A 27,130-nucleotide genomic window follows, 5' to 3' on the forward strand; every position below is an offset into this window, starting at 1 on the left:
GACCTTCAGCATGCAGAACAGGTGTACTACCACTAAGGGCACAATCCTAACCGGGTCTACTCTGAAGTTAGCCCTATTTTGTTCAATAGGGCTTACTCTCAGGAAAGTGTTGTTAGGATTGCAGCCTAAGTTACATCCATTCCCCGCTTTAATCCTTATTGTCTCACCTCTTTCCCAATTCCTGAACTTACCTTTTAGGCCAAGGAGTCCAGGAAAGCCAGGATCCCCATCTTTTCCTGGTGCACCAAGGGCTCCTTTCAGCCCGCTCACCCCAGGGATTCCAGGTAGGCCAGGCATACCAGGGAAGCCCCTGAGACCAGTGGAGCCCTTTTCACCTGGTTTGAAAGAGCAAAGCAACAATTTAGACTCAGATAAACTGGAAAGCAGTCTGGTGTGTGAACTGACTCACGCTTTGGGAAGTGGCTGTCCAGATGGAAAACAGGGCAAATCATCCCAGATCAGTAGACCACATACCATCAGGCAGGTTTGAGCCTCAGTTGGAGCCCCCCTGCCTGGACCTAGAGAAGAGGCTGCTGGTGTTTGATGGTGGAGGTCAAGGGGGTCCCTGTCTTTCCCTTGTTTCACTCCTTGTTTGCTACATCAGCTCTTTATAGTGTCTACGCAACTGAGCTGCAAAGCAGCTCTTCATAGTTCAAATATGGCCTCTGCCCTGAACTCAATAAGTGGCTTTAGACAAGTCACTCCCAACCTGGCCTCAGTCTTCCCCACCTGCAATATGGGGATAATATTTACTTCCCTTACAACGTTGCTGCCAGGATAACATGCATAATTTGCACACTCTAGAAAGCACTATATTATTACTATGACTATAGTACAGTTATTCTGCTTTTCAACACAACCACCATGCAAAGGTTAAGTGCCATTAACCCATTTCTGCCTGGTCCACAGGTGCAACATTTGGTCCCTGTTGTGTATGTGCAACTTTGGACAGAAATGGTTTGATTCATACTTTGGTACATTAGAACAGGAAGCTGCCTTTTATTGAGTCAGGTAATCCCACCAGAGACTTTGGCTTTGGAGAGGTTATCAGTCAATCTTCAGTGAGTAACCTCAGTCTCCCAACCCATCCTCCCCTACTGGTGCATTCCTCTATTTGACCCTCATCCCTTTTAAACTGAGCACATGCTATTGTAATGTTCAATGCCTCTTTCCAAAGGTCCTGGGAGAGGACATCTAAAAGAAAGCTGAAACTACTCTCACCAAAATACATGTTGTGATGCCTTCAAAACATTGGCTCTTGTTACCTTTGGCTCCAGGGAAGCCAGGATTTCCGTCTTGGCCTGGAGTACCAGCAAAACCAGGCAATCCTCTTTCTCCGGGACGTCCAAGAAGACCATCAAGACCTGGGAAGCCCTTCATTCCAGCAGGGCCTGGTGGACCTTGATCCCCAGTCACACCTTTTTCTCCAGGAGGTCCTGAATCAAGGCAAGCGAGAACTCCAAGGATCACAGTTTCCCTATTATTTTCCCCCCTCTTACAGCCATTTTCCAAGCTGCTTACAACTCGGCACTGTGGGCGCAATTCTAACCAACTTTCCAGCACTGACCTAGCCGCAATGCAGCTCCAAGGTAAGGTGACAAACATGCTCTTGCCTTGAGGAGGCCCCCTTGGCTGCCTTCCACACTGCAGGATGCAGTGCATGCCACATTGGCACAGCTATGTCAGTGCTGGAAAGTTGGTTAGGATTGCGCCCTGTATTGCATAGGAGAGGAGAACCTCAACCATGCAGTCTTCTAAGACGCACAAAGTTTAGAAAGGCAAAAAAAAAAGCATTAGTTATCTAACAATTACAAGCCCTAGGAAGGTTACTGCCTACACCACTACACAACTAGCGAGAGTGAAACCCCTTATGCTTGGGAGAATTTAGGCTCACTCCTTTATCAGCCATTGTTAGGGAGCTGTGCGGGTTACACCTGTAAACACAATGCATCTGGATGTCAATGTCCACTCATGTTCCCCAACATTAGACTCAAAGAGAGGAATTATTATTATTTTTTTAAAGCAGCGGCAAAGCACGGGGGAAGCCGGATACACCTTCTACCATCACTTTCTCAGTCTTCCCCACCTGCAATATGGGGATAATATTTCTCCATTTCGCGGTTCAGATACGATTTCCCAAACCAGATCTACGGTTTGGTAATTCAAGAACCCCAATCCTATAATGTTTAAGTCCCAGAGCATAACACGGAAGGAGCTAGGTATTTTTTCCAACTGAAAAATTTGGGACAAGGTGCTCGATTTGCTGTACTGAAGCGTCAAAACCATTGAAAAAAGGAATGCTCAGGTACATTTTGAAACTTTTTTTAAAAAATCAGGTACATGCTGATAAGCAACATCAATAGCAGGGGAAAAAAAAGGCTACAAGCTTTAAGTACCTGATTTTCAACACCTAAAGTCAGTGTCTGATTTTTTATATATATATAAGAAGTGAAATATCTGCTTGATTGAATGCGGATGAACCTAATAAAGGAGGAGGAAGAGGAGGAGGAGGGACTGTAAAAATCCCAAAGACCATGTCCAGAATATGCAAGTCTCTCCCTAGATGAATTTGCTGTACCACCCGAGCATGCTCAGTGCAATGGTTCAATGCCCAATCAACAAATAAGGGGTCTCAGCTAGAGCCAATGCAATTCTTGAAGCGTGAAACACTAAAGGTGCCTGGTTAGTCTGTGAGCTCTTATGCTACCGTTTCTCTCACCTTGACAGCCTAGGTGAAGAACCCCCAAAGCAATACAGTGTGTGACATCAGAAATGAAGAGTTGGTGGTAAATGGAACAGAGACATGGCGAGGAGAAACAGACAAAGACACATGGACGAAAAGAAAAACACATGGCCGTCAAAGAAATGAATGACTCGGAGAACAAAAGGAGCTTACCCGTCACGGTCGCTTCCTAGTAACACTTACAGGTCAATGGTCAGGCAAGCCACGGGGTGAGACACTAGTTAGCTAGCATATCATGCGTGGTGAACAGACCCCCCACCTTAGCAGCCCAAGGGCCACAGGTGACCCATCCACGAGGTCAATTGACAGGACAGATTGGCCGAAAGAGTGCCCGCTGCCTGCCCCCGCCCGCCCATGCAGAAGATGGGAACAGAGCAGAAGAGAGGAGAGTGGTGGCCTAGAACGTCTCCAATTCAAGGAGGCCAACATTCGGTGCTTTAAAGAGAATGGTGAAGGCGAGGTGCCCTCCCCTCTCCTGTCAGCAGCCTCAATACCAGGCTCACCCCATGCTCTGGAAAATGCATGTGTATGCCAGTTATTCCCTCCCCTCCCCAATGGTGCTTGGGAGCGGGGCAGCAGAGGGGTGACATTTCTCCTTCCCAATTGCCGCTAGGGTTAGGGGTGGAGGCCCACCGAGGACTCTTACCTGCTGTCTCCTGCTCTCCACCACTTCCTGCTCAGCCCCTTTTCTGGGCTCTGAGTTGGCTCATTGGGCAACAGTGGGGAGCAGAGGCAGCAGAATTTGTAATAGGTTTGGGGTGGTACTAGGACATTTGTGTCCTGGACGACAGTGTGCCGGTCAAATCCCTGGCGTCCCTGGACATTTGCGTCCATTTTTTTATTTCGTTCCGCTCAAAGTCCTCCAAACGGCTGCTTCTTTGTGCCTGCTTGTTAGCGTGAAGAATAAGCTGTTTGGAGGACTGCAAACAGGCAAACAAAACAAAAACATGAGTTGAGCATGGGGGGGATTTGTGAACCATAGATATCTGAAGCTGTGGAAACCGACTCTGCAGATATGGCGGGGGGGGGGGGTGACTGTATAGTTTATGAATATGGGTAACGGACTTGAAGTCAATCATTCAAGAACATCATGGATGACATAGGCTCATTTCCCTTGCACATGCCTGATCTCGTCTGATCTCGGAAGCTAAGCAGGGTCAGGCCTGGTTAGTACTTGGATGGGAGACCGCCTGGGAATACCGGGTGCTGTAGGCTTATACCATAGTCTTTCGAGAATGAAGGTTGCCAACCATTTCAAGATCCTTCCTCCCCTATGCAAGGTCAGCCCAAGACCTCTTGGTATCTAAAGCAGCATGCCAAATGCAGCTGCCCCTTCCCTGGTGAAATACCATCCTCTGCTCTTGCCATTCCATGGGTTGGAAAAGGAAGAGGGGGTGGAGCAGAAGAGAAGTGGGCTGGAGTAGCCTCTTCCACACTTCTATGTTTCCACTCCAGGGAGCGGGAAGAGGAACAGCAGCAGTGGAGGCAAGTGGGCAGACGGGGAGGACCACCTCCCTGTCCATCTGCTGCCCTGAGGCAAGTGCCTCAGTTTGCCTTAAGGATTGGCCAGCCTTGCAACTAACTTCAGTTAACAATGGCGCCTCCGTTTGAGTGTTTCCTCAGTTGAGCAGCTTCTTTTTGGAGCACAGCCTACCTTTTCCAAAATGGTCATGTCTACAACCAGCAGTTTCTGAATGGTAATCAAGCAGGAGGACTGGTCTAGAGGGTAGAGCCTCCATTTGCCTGAAGATAACATCCACAAGGTCGCCAGTTCGAGGCCACCGGCACCGTGCGACCTTGAAGCAGCTGACAAGCTGAAGCCGAGCTATTCCATCTGCTCTGAGCGTGGGAGGATGGAGGCCAGGATAGAGGCCAGATCAGAAAGAAACATCTGAATGTCGTGGTTCTTGGAAGATAGAACCTTCTTTCAATAGTAAAAATCCCTATGGGGATTTAAATAGCCTGCCTATGTAAACCGCCTTGAATAAAGTCTTGAATAAAGACCAAGAAAGGCGGTATATAAATATACCAAGAAAGGCGGTATATAAATCATTATTATTATTATTATTATTATTATTATTATTATTAATCAATCAGAAAGCTTGACTCTGTTCTAGTTCGCTACCGGCCAAGCCAATTGAGTTCAACAGGGGGACCTGTATAAGAATTTTCTCTGGATCAGAGCTCTGGCATCTGCTGAGGATGTTCCCCCAGGATCCTGGCCATAGAAGCAACTGAGATAGGCACCTACAAGCCCACAGAAATCTGAAAGTCATGTCACATCCAGTTTCATAACTTATCTACTGGGTTGCATGGAAGCATAAGACACTCTGCCCATCAAAGATTAGCTGTAGGACAAATATATGATCATTCCTTACCTGGTGATCCCGGAAAGCCAACATCTCCCGTTGGACCTGCTTTTCCTTTTATGCCAAATGGGCCTCCAGGTCCTGGAGGTCCCCGCAGTCCATCAATACCCTGAAATCCTGGCTCACCCTGTGCTCCTTTTATACCTGGCAAACCCGACCTCCCATCCAGACCTGAAAACAGAAGCAAGACAGAGATGGTCTTCCTGTTGGGCTGATAAGCTACTTTGCCTTTCTGCTATTCAAGGATCTCGGATAAGCAAACAAAGTTGCCTTCCACTGAGCCAGCTACGCTGGTCCTCGACATTGTCAGTACAGACTCTTCAAGCTTTCAGACATAAATTTTTCTCTACCCTACCTGGATGCGCTGATGATTGAACCTGGGACCTTCTGCAGGTAAAGTAGACAGTCTTCCACTCAGCTACAGTCCCACATGCACAACAAAACTCATTAAAATCCAGAACACCACCGAAACCAGAGGACACAATATACTTGCCCATCAGAGAAATTGTTGCTTTTTTTAAAAGCATCATACAAGTTTTATTTATTTATTTATTTAATTTGTAGTCCGCTTTTCTCCACGAAGGGCACCCAAGGCAGCTAACAACATTTAAAAATCATAAAATACACACAAAAAATTTCGATACCAAGATTCCTTTCACTCCCACCCCAGCAAACGGCGGCGGCGGCAGAACTAACCTGGCTGTCCAGAAAACCCAGGCTCTCCGGGAACACCTTTAGGTCCTGGAAATCCAGGTCGACCACGTTCCCCTTGGGCTCCACTTTCCGCCCCGACCACTTCACCGGGCTGCCCTTTTGCACCCAGCAAGCCCGGAAGACCTGGCTTTCCAGGTGATGCATCTATCCCACTAGGTCCTGGAAATCCTGGAGGTCCTGCATCACCACGAATGCCAGGAAAGCCTGAAAGAACAAACAGGAGTGACATTCCAAAACTTGTGTACTGTTGAGCTGCAATCTCTCTCTTTCTCATTCACACACACACACAGAGGAAATCTTGCAGTATGCAGGTGGTTATTCAAGAGGGTTACAGGTGTCCCCTGTATCCACGTTTCCATCTATGAGAGCCAGGAGGGTGTAGTACATCTGGAGCTGGACTTAGACCAGGACAATTCAGGTTCAAAACCCCACTTAGCCGTGAAGTTTCCTGGGTGACCTTGGGCCAATCACCCTCTCTCAGCTCACCTACCTGAATGTTGTGGTTTCTTGAAAGATAGAAACCTTCTTTCAAATTGTAAAAATCCCTACGGAGATTTAAAAATTGCCTGCCTATGTAAACCGCCTTGAATAAAGTCTAAGGAGAAATCTGAGGACTAAGAAAGGCGGTATAGAAATACTTGTATTATTATTATTATTATTATTACCTCACAGGGTTGTTGTGAGGACAAAAGGAAGGGAGAAACAATGTCCACCAGCCTGAACACCTTGAAGGAAGGTTAGTATGTTAAAAATATATAAACTCACTAGGTGGCCTTTGGCAAGCAACTCTCTCTCAACTTCACCCCCTTCCCTAATACAGGGACAATAATCACTTATCTTCCAAGGTTATTATAAGGACAGCTAGATGGTATATGAAAAAAGGGTTTTGAACGTGTGTTTGAAATGTGATACATAGTTGTTGGCAACCTTCGGTCTCGAAAGACTCTGGTAGCGCGCTCTGAATGGTGGTTCTGGAACAGCGTCTAGTGTGGCTGAAAAGACCAATTCGGGAGTGACAATCCCTTCCACACTGGGAGCAAGTGCAGTCTGTCCCTGGTCTGTCTCCCTGGCTATGGGCCTTCCTTCTTTGCCTCTTAGCCTCAGACTGTTGGCCAAGCGTCTCTTCAAACTGGGAAAGGCCATGCTGCACAGCCTGCCTCCAAGCGGGCCGCTCAGAGGCCAGGGTTTCCCGCCTGTTGAGGTCCACTCCTAAGGCCTTCAGATCCCTCTTGCAGATGTCCTTGTATCGCAGCTGTGGTCTACCTGTAGGGCACTTTCCTTGCACAAGTTCTCCATAGAGGAGATCCTTTGGGATCCGGCCAGTGGGCGCTTGGTATCTGTGGGGGATCCATTTCAGGATCCCCAGGGGATACCAAATTCTGCAGATAATTAAATCCACAGCTGGAAGGTCTCATAACACCTCCAGATGCCAATGGGTGTCACTGACGTGAACAGGAAGTGACTTTCAGTTGCATCTGGGAGATCCTCTGAGGCCCTCCAGTGGTGGGCTTGCCATCCACAGATACTGAAAACCACGTATTAGGAGAGTCCACTGTAAATGCATATAAATAACAATACAAACCAAGCAAAATCCAAGGCTCCATTTAACCCTATTTGAAGCCAGGAGTCTTCCTGGCTCTTACCTGGTGGTCCTGGTAACCCTGCCAATCCAGGTATGCCTGGCTGCCCCTTTAAGCCATTCAATCCAGGCTGCCCAGGAAGGCCAGGATAGCCTTTGGCACCCTTGGGACCTAAAAGATGGAGGAAACCAATTTAGCACAAGTTGCAGACAGGCATCATGGGAAGGGGGACACTCCTGAAATTGGCCCATGAAAGCCAAATCAATGAAGACCTCTGAGACAACATGTTGCAAGAAGGAACACAGTTGCACGAACCCCATGGGGTCAGATCAATGGGCCATTTTATTGGAGAATATATGTTGGTGAAGGCCACCAAGAAGAATCCTATCACTCACCCTCCCCCCCCAGCTATTGACTGTATCCTATCTTGCAGGTTGCATACAGCTCTCATGGCCAATAGTCACCTGAGCACCTGTTTTCTTGTAACATGAAGCACAGAAACCAGACCATTACCCTGAAATCCTCACTTGAAAAGCAGGTTCATCCCTGGATTATCCGGATGCATACAAAACATCAGCCTGAAAGCATCAACCGGTGGACATGTGGATAGGTGCCAAAGCCACACATGTAAACTGGCCCTGCTAGCTTAGCTCAACTTAGAGCAGATGGTCACTATTTTGTTACTTATTTTTTATTTCACGTTATTTATATCCCACTTTTCTGGTCCCTGACATTCACCCAAACAGGCTCTCAATAAAGTTACAAAATTACAGTACATATTTAAATCCGTAATGTATGTTACAATATAATTTAAAATAATAAAAAAGCATCTACATTAAATGACTGATCTAAAAGCGAGAGTTATAAAAAAACTAAGAGACAATCAAAACCTGGCAGACAGGTGGCAACCAATCATTGCTTAAAACAATCCGAGAATGGCCATAAAATCTCATTAATCAAACCCAGATCTAACTGGAATGAAGGTGTTTTGGGACCACACCAGAATACTACTGAAGAAGAGGCAGTTTGCAAATCCTCAGGGGATAAAAGCAAGCAGAGATCACAGATTTATGTTATACTGAGTCACGTTTCATACCTGGAAACCCAGAGGACCCTGGAAATCCAGGTGAGCCAAATTCTCCGGGAATGACACAGGGCAAAGTTTTACCTGCAGAAAGAAAATAAGCCACACTTTACTCAGTCCTTTGGGGTTGTCAGAGGCGTACCCAGGGCTTTTGACACCCAGGGCAGCCACACCATGACATCATGACTCCATGAAGCATTATGACATCATTTTCGGGTTCTCGGCAGCTGGTCGGCTGATTTTGCCCTTTGGGAAGCAGTTGGAGAACATGCTCTGGGTCACCTCTCCAGTTGGTGCTCAGGGCTCATGCCCTGTTTTGCCCCAGGGAAGATCCACCCCTGATACTTAAGTACAGTGAGATCATTTCACCTTCCTGACTAAAGTGCATTTGGGAGTAATGAAATGGTGACAGGTTAACATTTGCAAATCTTACATAGAGTGTTGTTTTCTCAGGCTAATTTACTGCAAATCCAATTCAGAATCCCCTTTAGCATTAGCTATGGTCAGTAGAGATGTCAATATATTTGATCAGTTAGGGCGTAATCCTAACCCATTTTTCCCCACTGACATAAGGGCAATGCAGTTCCAAGGGAAGGGAACAAGCACTCCCTTACTTTCAGGAGACCTCCCTGAGTGGCCCCCCAACTGCAGGATGCAGCACACGCCCCATTGGCACAGCTACGCCAGTGCTGGAAAGTGCGTTAAGATCTGGGCCTAAAAGGTGATTGTGGTGCAATCTGTTCACCACCCCTTTTTTTTCTACTTTGGAGGGTCTCGTTGGCTGGGCACTGTGACCCAGGTAAGTTTGGGAACCACTGAGTCAGATCATTGTCCCTCTGCCCTGCTATCACCCCACCATGTTATGGTCAAACTGCCGCTAATGCAATTGTAATAAATTATGCACATTATCACAGAGATTAAATCATTCATCCTGATCTGAGAACTGGGCTTCCTAACTTGCAAAATCACGACACCTTCCTTCTGGGAAAATGGGAATATAGGGCATTAACGTGGCTGTAGTACAACTTCTCATCCCACAGACACAATAAAGCGCATGCAATAAGCAAAGATGTGGAAACACAGACCCACAAGGAAGTGGAAGTTTAGCATCAAAGCGCACGATGTGGGGAAAGCACATGGAAGCAAGCTCTCTCTGGACAGTATTCCCTCAGCCTTCTACAGCCATCAAATGTGACCCCCAATCCCTGCCCCCCCTCCACACTGCCCTGGTGCCACATGCTTTTTTTTGTTTTTTTGGGTGCAACTCATGTGATGGTGGGACAGAAGAGGATTCTCCAGCTGTAATTCTGGCAATTACTAAGGCCTCGCTCTCACCTCCCTGAGCGTCTAAGACTTCATTACCAACCTCCTGATCGCAGCAGCATTCACCTATACCAGTTAAGCAAAGGAGCACAGGTTAAACAAAGCCAGAAAAAAACACACACACACACACACCATAAGATCGAAAGCAGTCCCTTTGAACAGTGAGCCTCACATATTGACAGGTGCTGCAAATGGAACATGAATAGGCTGCAAGTGCAGCCTGGTAGGCCTTCATTCAGGACAAAAAGATCTAGACCCGGGTCATTTTACAAATATTTGAATCACGGCACTGGGAGAATATGCATTTTTATTAAGGAAAGAAAAGGGTTCTTTAACCAGCGCGTAATTAATCTGTGGAACTCCTTGCCACAGGATGCCGTGATAGTGCCCAGCCTAGATGCCTTTGAAAGTGGATTGGAAGGAAAGTCCATCGCAGGTTACAAACTGAGATGGGTAAGTGCAGCCTCCTGGTTTTAGAGTTAGCCTATCTCAGAATGACAGATGTAAGGGAGAGGCACCAGGATGCAGGTCTCTTGTGGTCTTGTGTGCTCCCTGAGGCATCCCTGGGCTGCTGTGAGATCCAGGAAGCTGGACTAGATGGGCCTATGGCCTGATCCAGTGGGGCTGTTCTTCTGTTCTTAACTACAATTCCCAGGAAGCTTTGCAGGTCTCTTGCTATCTGGTGTGCTCCCTGGGGCATTTGGTGGGCTGCTGTGAGATCCAGGAAGCTGGACTAGTGGACCTCTGGCCTGATCCAGCACGGCCATTCTGATGTTCTTATGCATTTTGCCTGTGAATATGTGACAGAGCTCTTTAAACATGGCAAGATGAACACATCTCCATGAACCATCCACTAAATATGCACAAGGTAGAAATCATATTTTAAGAAGCAGCAGCAGAAAAGACACACAGACACGGCCCTTGCAGAAATTATCTGGAAAAACTGATGTTAAAACCCAGAAGTAGTGTGGGCAACTGCCCCCTCTTTTTATACCGCGGCAAACTGATCACAAACTGAGCCTCGAGGATGAAAAACATCATTGTCATCAGGAACATTTACAAACCCATTTCTCATACTCAAGGTTAGCTTCACGGTCCTGCAAGTGACAACCATTTAGTGCTGGTTCCAAGGTGCCCAGCTGCCCACTCTTTATGGGCCTCTGTCCTCTGCACTGGTACAATCGGTTCCTTCTAACTCTCCTTCCCTCTTCTGACAGTACAAGAACAGCTGGGGTCTCTTTAGTGGTGGGTTCGGCACCTGTGGATTTGACACCCGCTGGACCCGCGCTGGAGGGCCCCACCTGACCTCCTGGATACAACCAGAAGCACCTTGTGGTCATGCCTGGGAGGATTTCTGAGGCCCCGGAACCTCTCTGGACCTCAGAACACCACCCTGAGGTGTTGGAAAGGCACCTTCAATTTTGCAAAAGCTGAGACCCAGACAGGCTGCATATGCCCTCTCTGGATCTCGGAACACCTCTGAACATGACTGGAAGGCACCTCTGGTCACATCCAGAAATCCTCTGAAGGACAGACACCACCCACAGATGCTATACCAGATCTGAATCCCCTAAAAAACAAATCTATGCTGAAGCCACTGGTGCCTTGCTTTTGGGTTTGCAGGTACACATCTAATTTGTAGGCCGAAGCTCCTTGAAGATCTATTTCAACTCACTGTTGTCAAAGGGACATATAGGGGGCCCTCCTCATCCATAGGCTACAGATCTAGGGATGCCGAACCTGCAGCTGGAAAGCTTCAGAACACCTCCTGGATATGACCAGAAGTGGATTCCGATTGCGTCCGGGGGATTTTTCCGTAAACCAGAAAGAGCTCAATGTTATATATACCGCGCCTCAGCTGTTTGCTGGTGCACCCCTCCCCCGCAGATTTCGTTACCTGGAGGACCTGGAGCACCAGGTCGCCCTGGGAGCCCGTTAATTCCTGGGTCGCCTTGTGGCCCACGAAATCCAATTGAGCCTGGGAAACCAACGCCAGGAAGACCAATTTCACCTGGCTGACCTTTCCAACCAGGCAACCCAGGCAAGCCTTTGTCCCCTGGAAAGCCCAGTCCACCATCACCCTAAAAAAAAAGAAAGAAAAAAAGGAAGTGGGACAGGATACAGAGATCTTGTTGACTTTGTGTGTTCCTGAGGCATTTGGTGAGGTACTGTGAGATCCAGGAAGCTGGACTAGATGGGCCTTTGGCCTGATCCAGCGGGGCTCTTCTTATGTTCTTAAGTGAAAGGTTGAAGATTTTCTGAACATAGCTTATTGGTTTCTGGTTCCTTCTCCACTTTCCAGTAAGACATCTCCTATCCTGGCCAGATATTGGAAGCTGGACTAGGTGGGCCCTTTGGCCTGATTCAGCAGGGCTTTTCCAATGTTCAGTTTCCTATTAGGTTCAGTTTCCCAGGCAGATGCACAAAACTTACTGGAGGGCCTGGTGGACCTGGCAAACCTGGAGTGCCATCTCTGCCATGGGTTCCTGGGACACCTGAAGGGCCGGGGGGGCCTATATCCCCTGGAGCTCCCCGGACGCCTCCACCGGGGGCAAAAGATGATTCTCCTTTTTGTCCCTTGGGACCCGGGTGGCCAGGCTGGCCGAAGAAGGTCTAGAAAAAGGAAAAACCAAACAAGACACAGAGTTAGCTGACACACTGGAAATCATGACAAAGGGGTGGGAGTACAACAAGATAAAGGAGTTTTTCCCATGGGGGGAGGGGCTGCCTAGTGGCAGACAGTTGCAGATCAACCCCCAACACCTTCAGGTGAGACAGAGAAAAATTGCTATCTGAAACCCAGGAAAGTCGCAGTCAGTCCAGTCCAACACGACGCAATCAGTGCTGACTTTACAATATTGAGCTGACCGGTTAGCTGACTCTAGGAGACCTCCCTGCCCCTCAGAACACCTTCAGACACAACTGGAAGTTGGTGGCATGAACCCAGTCGCATCCAGGAGGTGCTCTGAGGAGGCTAGGAGGCCACAAGCAACTTCCAGAGGGCTGGGAGCGCCCGCCAAGTAAGTATTTGAGGTGGTGCTTGGGTGCCCCATGGATTTCAATATCTGTGGAATTTGGTATCTGCAAGGGGTCCTGGAACAGATTCCCCACAGATACCAAATGCCCACTGTATATAGCAAATGCCAGCAGAATGCCAAGGCTTCCTTTCATCATCCGTGACTGGAAACATTTGACTTACTGGTGGGCCGGGCTTCCCTTGTAAACCTCTTTCGCCTGGGTCACCTGAAGGTCCTTTTGGGCCAAGTCCACCTGATCTTCCCGGTGGACCAGGATCACCGGGCGGTCCTCTTAAGCCAAATCCTGTGACTCCTCCTTCACACGCACAATCTCCTCCTTCCCCTGGAAAAATGAAGGATCAGTTCAGACACTGCAGCTTACCATGGTTTACACTAACCATAGCTCACAGTCCAAGCCATGGTTTGAACTTCAAAACGGAGAGCCAGTCAAACCATGGTTCAGACCTGGGTGTCCACTTTCACTTTCCATATGCCAAACACTCCAGTCTTTTAGCAAAGTGATCTACAGTGGCAGTGGAATGGATGTAACCGCCTCACAGTGTTGTTGTACGGATTAAGTCAAGACAACATAAGTGAAGTGATTTGCCTGCTCAGAAAGAGTGATACAACTGTTTGTTGTTCTTTGTGACATCAGGTTGAAGAGGTCAACAGAGGCTCTTGCTCACCTTTCTGCCCCCTTGGACCCAAGAACCCCGGTGGCCCTCTTTCGCCGGGGGTTCCTGGTTCACCGGGTTCTCCATCAAGTATGGCTCCCGGCACGTATATGGGGCCTGCAGATTGGGAGCAAGAAGAAGAAAATCACCTGTGGAATGGTGGATCTAGAAAACCACAAAAGCCTTGAGAGTTCCTCAGGGCCACAGGAGTTCCACCTTCCTATTGAACAGTGGATGGGTGGATGGGGAAAATATTTGCACTTAGAGTCAGCATGAGAGCAGAATGGGTCATATACATACGTGACGGGCCAGGCAGTCCTGGAGGGCCCGGCAAACCTGGAACTCCGTCTCGGCCCGGCGGGCCAGGTAATCCAATTGTTACTGCACCAGGGTCTCCTGGGTCACCCTTAAAACCTGGATCACCTGGGAATCCCATCAGACCTGGAGAACCTAAGAAAGACAAAAGAGTTTGGTCACTGACACACCTTGATCCCTGCTCCCTCAAACTCGCTCGCCCCTTCTCCCTCGATGCCTGAAATTCCATCACACATCACCTGTGTGACGCTGCCTCTCCGCCTTTCTTCAAATCCTTTACCCAAACCCACTTTTTCTTTGAAGCCTTTTCCATAATCTTGCAGCCTCTCAACTCATAAACAAATAAGGCAGCAATTCGATCCACACTTTCCTAGGAGTAAGCTCCATTGTCTCTAGTGGAACTTACTTCTGAGTAGACATACATAGGATTGGGCTCTAAGACAAGAACATTGTTATGCTATATGCCCCAGGCCTGTAGAGAATTTACAGGCTGGATAGAGCAAGGCCCTGATGTCTTGGCCTGCATACAGTGTAGCATCATGGGAGTGGCCGATGTGTCACCAGATGGTGAGTCATAGTATCACCAGACTGTAGCCTGCCTCTGATTGGCCAGTGCCAGTATATACTGCAGCCCGTGCAAGCTGCTGTGTGGGAGATGGTATGTGAAGTGTGTGCGGGAAGCTACATCGGTGTGGATCGTGATCAGAGTGTTGAGAAGGAGAGCTATCTGTGCTGTTGCTTGCAAAACTGCCTGTTGAACTGTAAATATTGTACATATCTTCAAGCAAAGGACAACCGGTGGTGGAGCACTACCGTGTGCCTCGTTATTTACCGGGAGTACTCGCCTGACCCTGAGTCTCTGAAGCTGCGGTGTTGGCTGCGTACTGCAACAAACATAAACAGTGGGCCCTCGGTATCTACAGGGGATCCATTTCAGGACATCCAGTGGATACCAAATTCCGTGGATAATGAAATCTATGGGGGGGGGGTGCACTGGCAAACCAGAAGTATCTTTCAGAAACATCTGGGAGGCCTCCTGAGGCACGGGAGGGGCACGACACACGTGACCCCCCCCCCGCTCCTCAAAAGGCCTCCCAAACACAACTCGAAGGCACTTCCAGTTTTTCAGCAAATCAGAAGTGGCTTCATGAGGAACAGGAGGAGGAGGAGCAGTGGTGGGAGGGCGGAGCAGAGTGGAGCGGAGGTGGGAGGGCGGAGTGGAGGTGGGAGGGCAGAGGCCTGCCCCACAAACCTGGTGTTTCCTGGATAGACCAGCCCTAGCTCCTCATCTACAGAACATGTTCCCAAAATATATTCCTGTCGGGGCCCCTCCCAGACGCCCTGACCCCCGACTTACCTGGGAGCAGGTACCCCATGCCCAGGGTGGGGAGACGTCCCTACTCTTGAAGGGGGCAAAGCAGGTTGGCTCACCCCAACCAGCCAGAGGGGGCTGGCAGGGCAAACAAGGAACACTGCGGGAAACAAGCCAGGCACAGGAAAGGCCTTTTCTGCCCCACATGGAGGAAGGGGAGGAGCCAAAGGGGGCAGGCTTGCTCCATAAAACAGGGAGGCCAAGGATGAAGTGGTCAGTGGGAAGCAGGGAGCTGTGAGGTGAACAGCTCCGGCTCCCAGGCCAGGTCGGGCAGCTCTGCTAGGGAGGAGGACAAGGGTGCTGGAACCCCAATCTGAGGCCTCCCTGGGGGTGGGACAAGCCTGCTCCAGGCCCCTCCAGGGCAGGGACCCTACAATTCCCATATTTGTATGCCATCTCCAGTCTAGGTGCAATCATAACCTTTCAAAGCCCACAGTGTTAATTAGCCTCTCTGCTACCAAAATTCCTCAATGAAGCCATGGATGGCATGGGGCTGGGAGCTGAGCGGTCACAGAACAACTGCCTTTGTCTCTCTTCTCCCTTCTCAAATGCTTTACCTGGAAAAGGTGGAGGGAATCCTGCTTGGCCAGGAGAACCTGGTGGGCCAATGCTGCCGTCGTCACCCCGGGGGCCAGGACGTCCCGGTGTCCCAGGTTCCCCAGGTGGACCTAGTATATTTTAAAAGGAAACAGAAAGATGTCAAAATTGTCCTGTAAGCTTGCATCTGGGGCCTGCTATGGATATATTACGCAACATTGTCTTGGCACGGACCGCATAATGGAGGATGGCTTTGCCAGAACCTTTAGGGTGCAATCCTAACCAACTTTCCAGCACCGAGGTAAGGGCAATGCAACTCCAAAGTAAGGGAACAAACATTGCCTTACCTTGAGGAGAACTCCGTGACTGCCCCCCAACTGCAGGATGCAGCACATGCCCCACTGGTACAGCTTTACCAGTGCTGGAAAGTTGGTTAGGATTGTGCCCTTAGGCCCAAACCCTTACCAACTTTCCAGCACTGGCATAGCAGTGCCAATGGGACATGTGCTGCATCCTGCAGTTGGGGGGCAGCCACGGAGGCCTCCTCAAAGTAAGGGAATGTTTGTTCCCTCACCTTGGAGCTGCGTTGCCCTTATGTGGGTGCTGGAAAGTGGGTTAGGATGGCGCCCTTAGTCTCTTAACTTTCACTGTACCAGATATCAGACAGTTTTGTAGGAAAAAAAATGACAATTTAGGGGTGTTGTGTGAATATATGAATTTAGGGCATGTGACTATGTGGGTCTGGCCCATGGAAAGTGTCCAGAAACTTCCACAGATGCCAAATACTGTAGTCAGCCTTTTAAATAGGGCTGCCAGGGGGATCACACAACCTTGATTTTGGAGAAATTAAACTGGTGACCAAACTGGGCTCCATCATAGTAATGGATTATGACTTTTTTTTTACAACACCTAGTGCTCTTCACCCTTCCTCTAGCACTCTTCCCACTTTCTCAGACCATCAGAGCTTTTGCCATGGTTCTGAATATGCGCGCAGCCCAGTGGGTTCACACATGACAGATGCACAAGCTCACTGCAAGTGCATGCCGCCCTATAGCTCTGGGACATCAACCGACTCATGATGGAGCCTCAGCCAGAAGTTGGGTGAGGAATGTTCTACATTTTTGCAAATATTTATTTATTTATTTTATTAATTTATATCCCGCCTTTTTGCCCCATGGGCACACAAGGCGGCCTACAACAATTAAAAAATACAAAATTAACAATTAAAAACAATGATGAAAACAATTTTCAAATAATTAATAAAACTAAAACAAGCTCCGTGGATTCTAATATAAAGGAGAAAGAAAAGCCAGCCAGCCTGTCAACAGTTAAAAGCTTTTTGAAAAAGAAAGGTCTTCAGTCCACGCCGAAATACTAGCAATGAGGGAGCAGTTCTCAATTCTAAGGGGAGGGTATTCCAAAGTTCGGGGGGCCACCACTGAGAAGGCCCTCTTCCTGGCCGCCGCCCCTCTCACATCTCTTGGTGGCGGCACAGTCAAAAGGGCCCCCCCAGATGATCTAAGAGTATGGGCAGGATTGTAAGGAAGGAGGCGGTCCCTCAAATACCCCGGACCCAAGCTGTAAAGGGCTAAAATATAGACACAATACTTTCTTATGAGAGGAGAAAAAACACACCTGAGATCAGGGCACCTTCTGTGTCAACAACAATCGTGGGCCCTGGTGGGCCAACATCACCAAACTCTCCCTGGAAAACGGAACACGAGCAAATGAGCTTAGCAGCAATCCACTGAGATCCATTCAGCATTCCCACTGAACCCAGAATCAGTTCTTGCTCAGCTGTACGGGATTTGCTGTTTAAGACTGCATAGCAGAGCCATTGGGTCATCTGTATCAAAAAGTCATCCCTGCACACAGAAAGCTAGCATGACAGTAGACGGCCAAGCTACTCGACGTTGCATGCTTTCTGTGTGCATTCTTGGCAAGGAGGAGCACTCTGTAATGGGAGTCTCTGCCAGCATTCTGAAGAGATACAGCCCAAACATCGGTTTCACTCCCAAGTGAGAACCAGACCTGAGTCCAGCCCAATTCTATTGCAGTTTCTGCATTCATTCTGCAGCAACTGTTACCCTGCACATGCCTGATCTCGTCTGATCTCCGAAGCTAAGCAGGGTCAGGCCTGGTTAGTACTTGGATGGGAGACCGCCTGGGAATACCGGGTGCTGTAGGCTTATACCATGATCTCCGAAGCTAAGCAGGGTCAGGCCTGGTTAGTACTTGGATGGGAGACCGCCTTGGAATACCGGGTGCTGTAGGCTTATACCATGATCTCAGAAGCTAAGCAGGGTCAGGCTTGGTTAGTACTTGGATGGGAGACCGCCTGGGAATACCGGGTGCTGTAGGCTTATACCATGATCTCAGAAGCTAAGCAGGGTCAGGCCTGGTTAGTACTTGGATGGGAGACCGCCTGGGAATACTGGGTGCTGTAGCCTTATACCATAGTCTTTCGAGACTGAAGGTTGCCAACCATTCTGCATTCATTACAATAGCAAGAAGTGTAACAGCTGGGAAACAAATTATCTAACTCAGGGGTGTCCAAAGTTTTTGGCAGGAGGGCCACATCAGCTCTCTGACATTGTGTTGGGGGCCGGGGGAAAAAATAATTAATTTACATTTAAAATTTGAATACATTTACATAAATGAATATATTAAAAATGAACTTATATGAATGAATGAAGGTCTTGCAATAGCTCAGTGCCTATAAAAGGCCTTGCACAAAGCAAGGCTGGCCTTTCCTTTGCTGCCGCTACTGCATCACAGATGTGAAAAAGCACGCAGTGGAGGGAGCTCTCATCCCACAGCTCACATGAGAGGTCAAACAGTCGCCCTCACGCTGAGAGAAGTTACGTTGGGCCAGTGCAGGCTTCAGCAAATCCCCAGAGGGCCAGAGGCTCATTGGAGACTGGGGGGCTCCCTGAGGGCCACATTGAGAGGCCTTGAGGGCCGCAAGTGGCCCCCGGGCCGGGGTTTGGGCACCCCTGATCTAACTGTACACACTCACAGGTTTGCTGGAGAAGCCTTTTCACCCCAGGTTGTCAAAGACACGGCAGAAATCTCATGCTTGTGAACGGGGAAATGTGGGCTTACAGCTCTGATTTTCCCTTCTCGGTGGTTTCAGGGTGGTTCAGTCTTGAGCTTTCAGGGATGGCCTAAGAGCCCCCAGCATCCCTTATGGTGGCAGCCAGCACTTCTACTGCTGGTTCTATCCCACACTCCCTAGATTCAAAGGAAGAGGAGCAAAAGAGGAAGAGAGAAGAGAGAGTAGGGCTAGAGCGTCTCCAACACTCCAGTCCACCTCTCCTCTTCTGCTCCATTCTCCTCTTCCTTTTCAACCCAAAGAGCTAAAGAAGTGCGGAGGTCACCATTTGAGGAGTCTGTCTCCGCTCAGTTTCATGGGCTGGCCGCAGAAGCTAACTTAACTCATTAACTTCTTTCATAGAGAAGTTAATGAATTGACCTTCCACAGAGCTATAGGAATGATATCTATTAGTTATAGACAGCCCGCATTCATGATCCATGGGTTTGCAATCTGGGGATTTGACTCAACGTGAATCACAAGCCTGGGTTGGAGGGTCTCAGAGGACCTGCTGCGCACAACTGGAAGTTGCATCTGGGAGGACTTAGGAGTGCAGAGAGGCCGCACATGACCTCCCTGTGTCTTAGACGGCCAGCTGGAGCCTTTGGAAAGACCTGGGTTTTTGCTAAACTGGAAGTGCCCTTCAGAAGGCTCCAACCGGCCTTCTGAGGTGTGGGGAGTCCGAACTGAGCCTCCTTGTTACTCAGAAAGCTGGCCCAATTCTTCTGAGAGGCACTTCCGGTTTTCCCAGCTGGACCAGTCCACGGATTTAATTATCCATGGACATCCGTATCAATTTGATTGTAAAAGTTGACTATTTTATGAATATGAACCTTTGCAAATGTGTCCGTATCTTGGAGCAACTGAAATGCTTACAAGTCAGCCTTTGGTTGTGTGCCTGATCATATAACACAGAGACATTTCTTGAGCGTTTTCCTTTGTTCTGTATATCGTAAGATGACAGCCCTACCGGTTTGAGTTTCCAAGTGAGAAATTACCTTTCCTCCTGGTGATCCATCCCATCCGGGCAGGCCAAAGTCACCTGATAGGCCCTGTAGGATGAATTATAAGTATTATCCTGAATGTTACTAGTGCTGTTTTTTAAAAAATTATTATTCCCTCAGATCCATGTAACCTATAAGCTCTGGACAGTCTCTTCAATACCGATAACTCAAGCCAGGCAGTACAGCCCCAGTGAACTCTGCCTCCCCACATGAACTGTCACCAGAAATGCATCTCTGGGCTATTTACCTGAAGGTTCTGTATACAGACAGACCCCTATATCTGCAGGTTCAGTTACCTGCGGTTTGAGGCCGTCCTGCTCACCCATTGTTAAAAAGCTTACCAGGTTGAGGTTTTCTTGTTTAAACAGGATGCTATAAGCCAGGGGTGCTCAATAGGTGGATCGTGATCTACCGGTAGATCGCGAGGCAAAATGAGTAGATCGCGGAGTGCCGACCCACCCCTTCAGGTGCCTCTGGGAGGAAACGCCCATTGTACTCAATGGGGCTTACTCCCAGGTAAGTGTGGCTAGGATTGTAGCCTCACAGCCTAATCCTAGGCATGTCTACTCAGGAGTAAGTCCTGTTATACTCAGTGGGGCTCAAGGTACACCAACATACATTGTACACATAAATGTTATATGTTATGATGGCGCGAACATTGTAAAAAAAAACTCTGGTAGATCTCCGGGCCTTGCTGGGTTTCAAAGTAGCTCTCGAACCAAAAAAGTGTGAGCACCCCTGCTATAAGCATTAAAGCTTATAGTGCCACAGAGCAGGCTGTAGATGGCATGGAGGAAACTAGCTCTAACACTAAACGGGACGCTGGAGTTAACCACTTTGGGGCACCAAATCATGCCAATAATCTCCTTATTTATAAAGATTTTTTTTTTATAAAGATTTTTTTACCGCCTTTCTTGGTCTTTATTCAAGACTTTATTCAAGGCGGTTTACATAGGCAGGCTAATTTAAATCCCCGTAGGGATTTTTACAATTGAAAGAAGGCTCTATCTTTCAAGAGCTACAACAATTCAGATGTTTCATTCTGATCTGGCCTCCATCCTCCCACGCTCAGAGCAGATGGAAATAGCTCGGCTCAGCTTGTCGGCTGCTTCAAGGTCGCACGGTGCCAGTGGCATCGAACTGGCGACCTTGTGGATGTTATCTTCAGGCAAATGGAGGCTCTATCCTCTAGACCAGACCTCCTGCCTAGATTATTCTAATCTAGCCCAAATGTAAAGAGAAGTTCTCACCTGAGAAGGAAGTGATGTTTTGAGAGTCACACAGAAAACTTACATTAATAGGGAGAAAAGTTCATTGATTTTCACCAACTGTGAGTAAAAGGCATCAGGTCACCAACTGAAGCCATTGGTTCCAGTATCCAAGCTTTTCATTATGCACAATCCAGGCAAACTAGTGCAGTACAGCGCAGGCCTTCTGAGTTGCAGACCAAATGACGGAAGACAATGCAGAGGAAGGATGACAGGAGAACACAGTTTCTAACCCTAAAGGATAGCATACCTTTCGACCGTACTCTCCTTCAAATCCTCTCACTCCTATGTCTCCCTATGAGAGAAAAGCAAAAGATACCATTGAAAATTTCTGCAGTGCTCAGGATCAAAACTAGAAGTTATAGGCAGCGTGCCATCACATTTCCATCTTTTGAAAAACAGCACCCAAAGGACTCGCTTCTCGGTGCCCTGGGGCCAGGTTGGCGAACCATGGTCAGCTCTCAGAAGGCTGAGAGCAAGGGCTGCATTTGCCCCAGGGCAGGTTGGGAGCATTACATCTGCGAGCACCCCTAGCTGAATTCTTGCAACACCCTAGCCAAACACACACACCACACAGAGAGGAGAAAGTCCTTTAAAAAAACCCATTCATTGTATACTGAGACATAAAATTATGTTGTTACAAATGTCCCAGTTAGCTGCTATTATGAAGGTATGTGCAGGTTAAAAAGGAGCAGAGAGAGAGAGAGAGAGAAAGAGAGAGAGAGGATAAAGAAGTTTCTGGAATTCAAACAAAATTCTAAGGAAGACCTACTTTTGGGGTGTCCATTTGAAATCTCATTCTTGCTCATGCAAATTAACGTGTGTTTTGCACATGCCCAATCTTGTCTGATTCTCAGAAGCTAAGCAGGGTCAGGCCTGGTTAGTACTTGGATGGGAGACCGCCTGGGAATACCTGGTGCTGTAAGGCTTATACCATAGTCTTTCCAGACTGAAGGCTGCCAACTCTTTCCTAATGTTATTTTCTGCTGGTGATCTACTCTGGCCTTTTTGCTTTTTAAACTGAAAGGTGGTATACAAATATATTAAATAAATAAAATATTGTCTGAATTCTCTACTTGTCCTTTCTGTCTTTCAAAAGAATGACTTTTCCTTAATCTTTAGCATTGGTACAGCACTTTTGGAGAGCGCAAAGCACACTCCGTGCATTATCCTGATGGCATCCTTACAACAACCCTGCAAGTAAGCCTTTTTACCCCCAAATTGGGGGGAAAACAAATTGATGGGGAAGACTGAAACTGAGAGGGAGGGGCTTGCCTAATCTTTGAACAGGGGGAACTACTGACTCTCAGCGACACCAGCTTGCAACTGAAAATAGTGGGGGCTAAACAAACCAAACCTAAGTCCAACGGCACCTCCTCACCCCTCCCAGGCCTCTTCCCAAAATGTGACCACATAGGCTTGGTAAAGCTACTTACCCTGGGTCCTGGCAAGCCAGGTATACCCTTTTCTCCTTTTTCCCCAAAAGCCCCAAAGCCCTGAAAGGGAAAAAAAAGACCAAAGGACATAAATTAATCCATATTTCAGTGTGAGAACAAAAATACAATGGAAAAACAAAGAATCTCTGAATGTACACATGGTTCAATGTAAACATGATGCATTTGGACCAGGGGACACTTTCTCATAGGAGGAATCACAGAAAAAGCCAGCAAAGGAAGAGAGGTTGCTGGGCCAGTGAGGCAACTGGGCTCCCATTTAGAACAGACAAAAGAAAATATGTCTTTACTCAGCGTGTGGTTGGTCTGTGGAACTCCTTGCCACAGGATGTGGTGATGGCATCTGGCCTGGACGCCTTTAAAAGGGGATTGGACAAGTTTCTGGAGGAAAAATCCATTATGGGTTACAAGCCGTGATGTGCATGTGCAACCTCCTGATTTTAGAAACGGGCTATGTCAGAATGCCAGATGCAAGGGAGGGCATCAGAATGAGGTCTCTTGTTATCTGGTGTGTTCCCTGGGGCATTTGGTGGACCGCTGTGAGATACAGGAAGCTGGACTAGATGGGCCTACGGCCTGATCCAGTGGGGCTGTTCTTATGTTCAGAAGCTCTTTGCTGAGGAAGAAGGTGAAGCTCACAAGCTCTGAATGCATATATAGCACAGTCTATGCATGCCTACTCAGAAGTACGTCCCATTGAGTTCAATAGGGTTTAACTCCCAGGTTAAGTGTGTAAAGGGTTGCAGTGTTTAAGTGATCTGATCTGTACATTGCTTCACAACAGAAGGAAAAAACTTACCGGAGGCCCAGGGTATCCTATGAGGCCAGGAAATCCTTTAGGACCCGGAATGCCCTGGAACAACAAGACACTTAATAAAGACGACTGAAGACTCCAAGTGTAGCATCTGAAGTCCTCCTCCTTTAGAGTCTAGTCCAATGCATGACTACTCAAAAGCAAATCCTATTTACTGGAGTTTTGTCCTAGGAAAGTGAGAATAGGATTGCAGCCTTAGACCCATCCACTACACATGGCGCATTCCCATGTCTGTATACAGTAATTTTCAACCAGTGTGCCACAGCAGGCCCACAGGTGTGCCACCAGAGTTTGGAGCACAGCAGTTGAAAATCGCTGAAAAACTCTACTGGGTTCTGCAGCTCTGTTTTTGAGGCAGCTGTTCCTGCTAGTGGAGGAAGAGGGACAGACAATTCATTATGACAGATGCGCCAGAAACAGAGCCACAGAACCTGTGAGAGTTTCTCAGGCATGACATCACAAGAAGCAAAGACCATAGAGAAGATGATAAAGTGCTATGTATGAGGCAAAACTGAAGTGTCTCCTAAATGACTGCTCACCAGAAGTGCTAGAGGGAGTTTCTAAATTTTTACTTTTGGCGATTTCTAAGCCTTCTTAATGCAATTTGTCAAAAATGTTGATATTTTATGTTGAACTGTAAATGTTTTATTAGTAATTTAGTATCTTAACTCCGTTTTTGATATACGGGATTAGGACTAATTATGTTTGCTTTTATGATTTCTCTGTCTATGCCTAATAAAGGTTCATTCATTCATTCATTCATTCATTCATTCATTCATTCAAGTGCTATGTGCTGTGAGAATAAAAATGTTTTCAAATTTCAAAAAAAACTGTATTAGGCATTGGCCTTTATTAGGCATTGGAATAAAAATGTTGAAAATTTTTGATATACACGAGGACTATTTTGTTACTATCTTGGCCTTACGAGCAAGTAGCCAACAGGAAGAAGCAAATATTTAAGTGAATCAATTACAGCTCAACCTGACTTATCAGTGTACCAGTCAGGACTACTGCCCAATAAAAAATAAATAAATCTTAAGCCAATTAACCATAGTGCTGAAGCAATATTTTTTTGAGACAAACACTTTCGCAAGTTCAGGGGTCTGCTTTGGTTTGTTGGGGGCCTGAAAAACAGACTGTCAGAACTTATTATAAAGTTCTGATTGATTCCGAACAAGTTACCAAATATCCATGAATCCAGTTTGGATATCTGAGCATTTGACAAACCATAAGTCAGGGGTGGCCAAACCGCGGCTTGTGGGTCACACGTGGCTCTTTGACGCAATGTGCGGCTCATGAAAGCGTGTTGGCTGATCTCCTTTTTTTGCACCACAGTCCGAATAAAAGGTAAATAAGACATATTCAAGCTTTATGATTATTTACCAGGTATAAACTGAGAGTCCACTGAATTAAAACATCAGTTTAATGTTCAGGGTGAGTAAATATATTTAAGAATTTAAGAGCACAATCCTAACCAGGCCTACTCAGAAATAAGTCCTATTTTGTTCAATGGGGCCTACTCTCAGGAAAGCGTGGTTAGGATTGCAGCCTAAACGCTTCTTAAATATTGCAGCCCTCAATCACCTGACATTTACTGTATGTGGCTCTGATGTTAAACAAGTCTGACCAGCCCTGCCACATATTATAAAAAGTCAGAGCTCTCGTTCGTTCTTCCCTTGTTTGTTTCCATAAGAGATTGCTTCGTCCACCTGGATTAACACAGTTTCACAGTTCAGAGACCCAGCAGATGCAATGTGGGCAGGTCAACCAATGATTAAAACCGGGCAGCTCCTTCCACTGAAACTTATCCTGGGAACTCTCACCTTCTCAAGGAGAAACAAACATAATCGAAATGGCTCCAATGAGCTTATGACCATTTTGGGGGGGAGGAAGGAGTGTGGGAAATTATTGATCAAGTCTTCTGGAAACTTGACCTTGAGTGAGCTAATCATTGACAGAGCTGAATTGATCTCTAAGACTAACACAATAATCTCCAAATGGCTCTTTTCCTCTGTGCCTCTGTGGAAGGGGAAATCACTCCTTTCAAAGCAGCCTGATAATATTTTTAATCGCTGCAAGGGGGGTGTGTGTGTGACACAATGTTATCTTTGTTTTTCCCTCGGGAACAGCAGATTAATAGGATGCTCCTAACCTCTGAACAAATTCCTGCCAGTTAACACAAAACGCTTGCCAAAGATTGCTGATGTTACCAGTGGCTTTGGCTAATATCTGAACCACAAATTTCCCAAGATAATTTGCTTTCACTAATATCCACTGAAACCAGCACCCAATGTCAACAAGGAATTAGAGCTGGAAGGAGGTGAATCTACTCTAAGACCGTATCCAGAACAACATACCCTAAAAAAAATACCTGCATTTTTTTTTTAGTTGATAGGAAAGTATGCTCTGCAAGTCTTCCAGTAAACTGTTACCATAAAGGAACTCATAATTTGAAAGTTACAAGGAAATGTCAGATAAAGATAAATACATGGAGCTGCTGTGATTGAACCAAACCAGTGCAGAAAGGGGATTTCCTGTAAAAAACACTCCTCCTGGGTGTTTTTTTGCTGGAAGAAGATGGTAAGGAAATAGACCTTTGCTCCCTGTTGGCCTTTGGGGAATCCCATAAATTCCAGTATCCCAGTGGAAGGCGGAGGGCCGGCCGGACCTGGAAGCCCAACATCTCCCTATTGGGGGAAAAAAGATAAGATATTAATTAACCCAGAAAAAAAGAGGTTTTGGACCGGGCTACTGCAAAGAGGCTCTCTGTTCACAGGAAGCCATTCCACATATACAGAGTGAATGCTTAAATCATGTTCTGGAATTCTTCAAGCTATTTTTCTTTTTTTAAAAGAACAGCCTGGAAAATCCAGACATCAGCACAGTGGATCAGTTGGGAAAGGTGCAAGAAGAAGACTTGCAGTGGGATTTTACCCAGGGGAAGTTGGTTGAAAGAACAAAGAAACTCTGGTTTTTTGGAGCCTGCAAAGACTTTTGCTTATATTTGCATTGTACTTCTGGTCTGCAAGGAGCTCCAAGGCACCAATTTTACACACTGGCAGCTTGGTGGGGTTATGTGATGAATGCACTGTTTTATCCCAAATTTTCTGCCCATTTTCTTTGTGTTTTCTTGTGTTTACCCCTCCCCCCAAGGTTCCTGCAGCCCAAACAGCTGCCAGGATATCCTTTGCAAGCAGTGTTTGTTCTCTGTTTGAAACTTCATTGTCCAGCTCCGCAAGCATTTGTAGATTGGGGAATTCCTCCATGCCTGGAGCACCTAGACTAGCATGTGCTTAGTGACTTAGCAGCCAAACCATCTCGGTTGCAGGTGGGAGGTGGGATGGAGTGACCAGGCATGTTCCAATCATCCAAGCAGGCAACTTATGACATCATCAAAACAAAGTTATATATTCCTCAGCCCACTGGAAGTACATCAGTTCTCTGCCAGTCGTCTGAGTGACCCATTTGTTGGGAGATCAGAGAGGAGCACCCACATACTTGCTTGTGAGTGCAAACCCTGGGGGGTTACGATGTAAGTAGCTTAAGGGAGGGACCATCTAGCTAGATCACGATTGGGGACCTTTCGAACAGCCAATTCACACTGTTGGGGGGGGAGTAGAGTCCAAGCTGACCCACCCCCAACTCCAGCCTGCACCTGACAAACAGGGAGCAGAGGCCAGTTCTTGAAATGAGCAGATTGAGCAAGGCCAGCTGGTGGATCCATCACGGAGAGATAAGTTTAAACACCGTCTCTCCGCACTGGCCCAG

The 27,130-nt window shown here is 47.3% G+C and overlaps 1 protein-coding gene and 2 pseudogenes across 2 annotated transcripts in view; 2 read left to right on the forward strand and 1 right to left on the reverse strand.

The window, feature by feature from the left end:
* Positions 1-27,130, reverse strand: part of COL4A6 (collagen type IV alpha 6 chain) — a 177,811-nt gene that overhangs the window by 26,410 nt on the left and 124,271 nt on the right. Inside the window, exons 12-30 of one of the 2 annotated variants that reach the window (XM_066640028.1) lie at positions 25,957-26,049; positions 23,348-23,401; positions 22,531-22,590; positions 21,345-21,389; positions 19,821-19,874; positions 17,364-17,433; positions 15,749-15,859; positions 13,805-13,954; positions 13,517-13,621; positions 13,013-13,173; positions 12,247-12,426; positions 11,711-11,894; positions 9,826-9,879; positions 8,503-8,574; positions 7,470-7,577; positions 5,809-6,030; positions 5,122-5,283; positions 1,266-1,436; positions 192-335 (exon numbers count right to left, since the gene is read on the reverse strand). In XM_066640028.1, the coding sequence (XP_066496125.1) occupies positions 192-335; positions 1,266-1,436; positions 5,122-5,283; positions 5,809-6,030; positions 7,470-7,577; positions 8,503-8,574; positions 9,826-9,879; positions 11,711-11,894; positions 12,247-12,426; positions 13,013-13,173; positions 13,517-13,621; positions 13,805-13,954; positions 15,749-15,859; positions 17,364-17,433; positions 19,821-19,874; positions 21,345-21,389; positions 22,531-22,590; positions 23,348-23,401; positions 25,957-26,049 (2,200 nt within the window). The remainder of the gene's footprint in view (positions 1-191; positions 336-1,265; positions 1,437-5,121; positions 5,284-5,808; positions 6,031-7,469; positions 7,578-8,502; positions 8,575-9,825; positions 9,880-11,710; positions 11,895-12,246; positions 12,427-13,012; positions 13,174-13,516; positions 13,622-13,804; positions 13,955-15,748; positions 15,860-17,363; positions 17,434-19,820; positions 19,875-21,344; positions 21,390-22,530; positions 22,591-23,347; positions 23,402-25,956; positions 26,050-27,130) is intronic. The other variant, XM_066640029.1, reaches the window with a different exon arrangement.
* On the forward strand, positions 3,841-3,958 carry LOC136663345 (5S ribosomal RNA; annotated as a pseudogene).
* LOC136663358 (5S ribosomal RNA) lies at positions 17,798-17,917 on the forward strand (annotated as a pseudogene).

Source organism: Tiliqua scincoides, chromosome 12 (genome assembly GCF_035046505.1).
Source record: "Tiliqua scincoides isolate rTilSci1 chromosome 12, rTilSci1.hap2, whole genome shotgun sequence".
NCBI lineage: Eukaryota > Metazoa > Chordata > Lepidosauria > Squamata > Scincidae > Tiliqua > Tiliqua scincoides.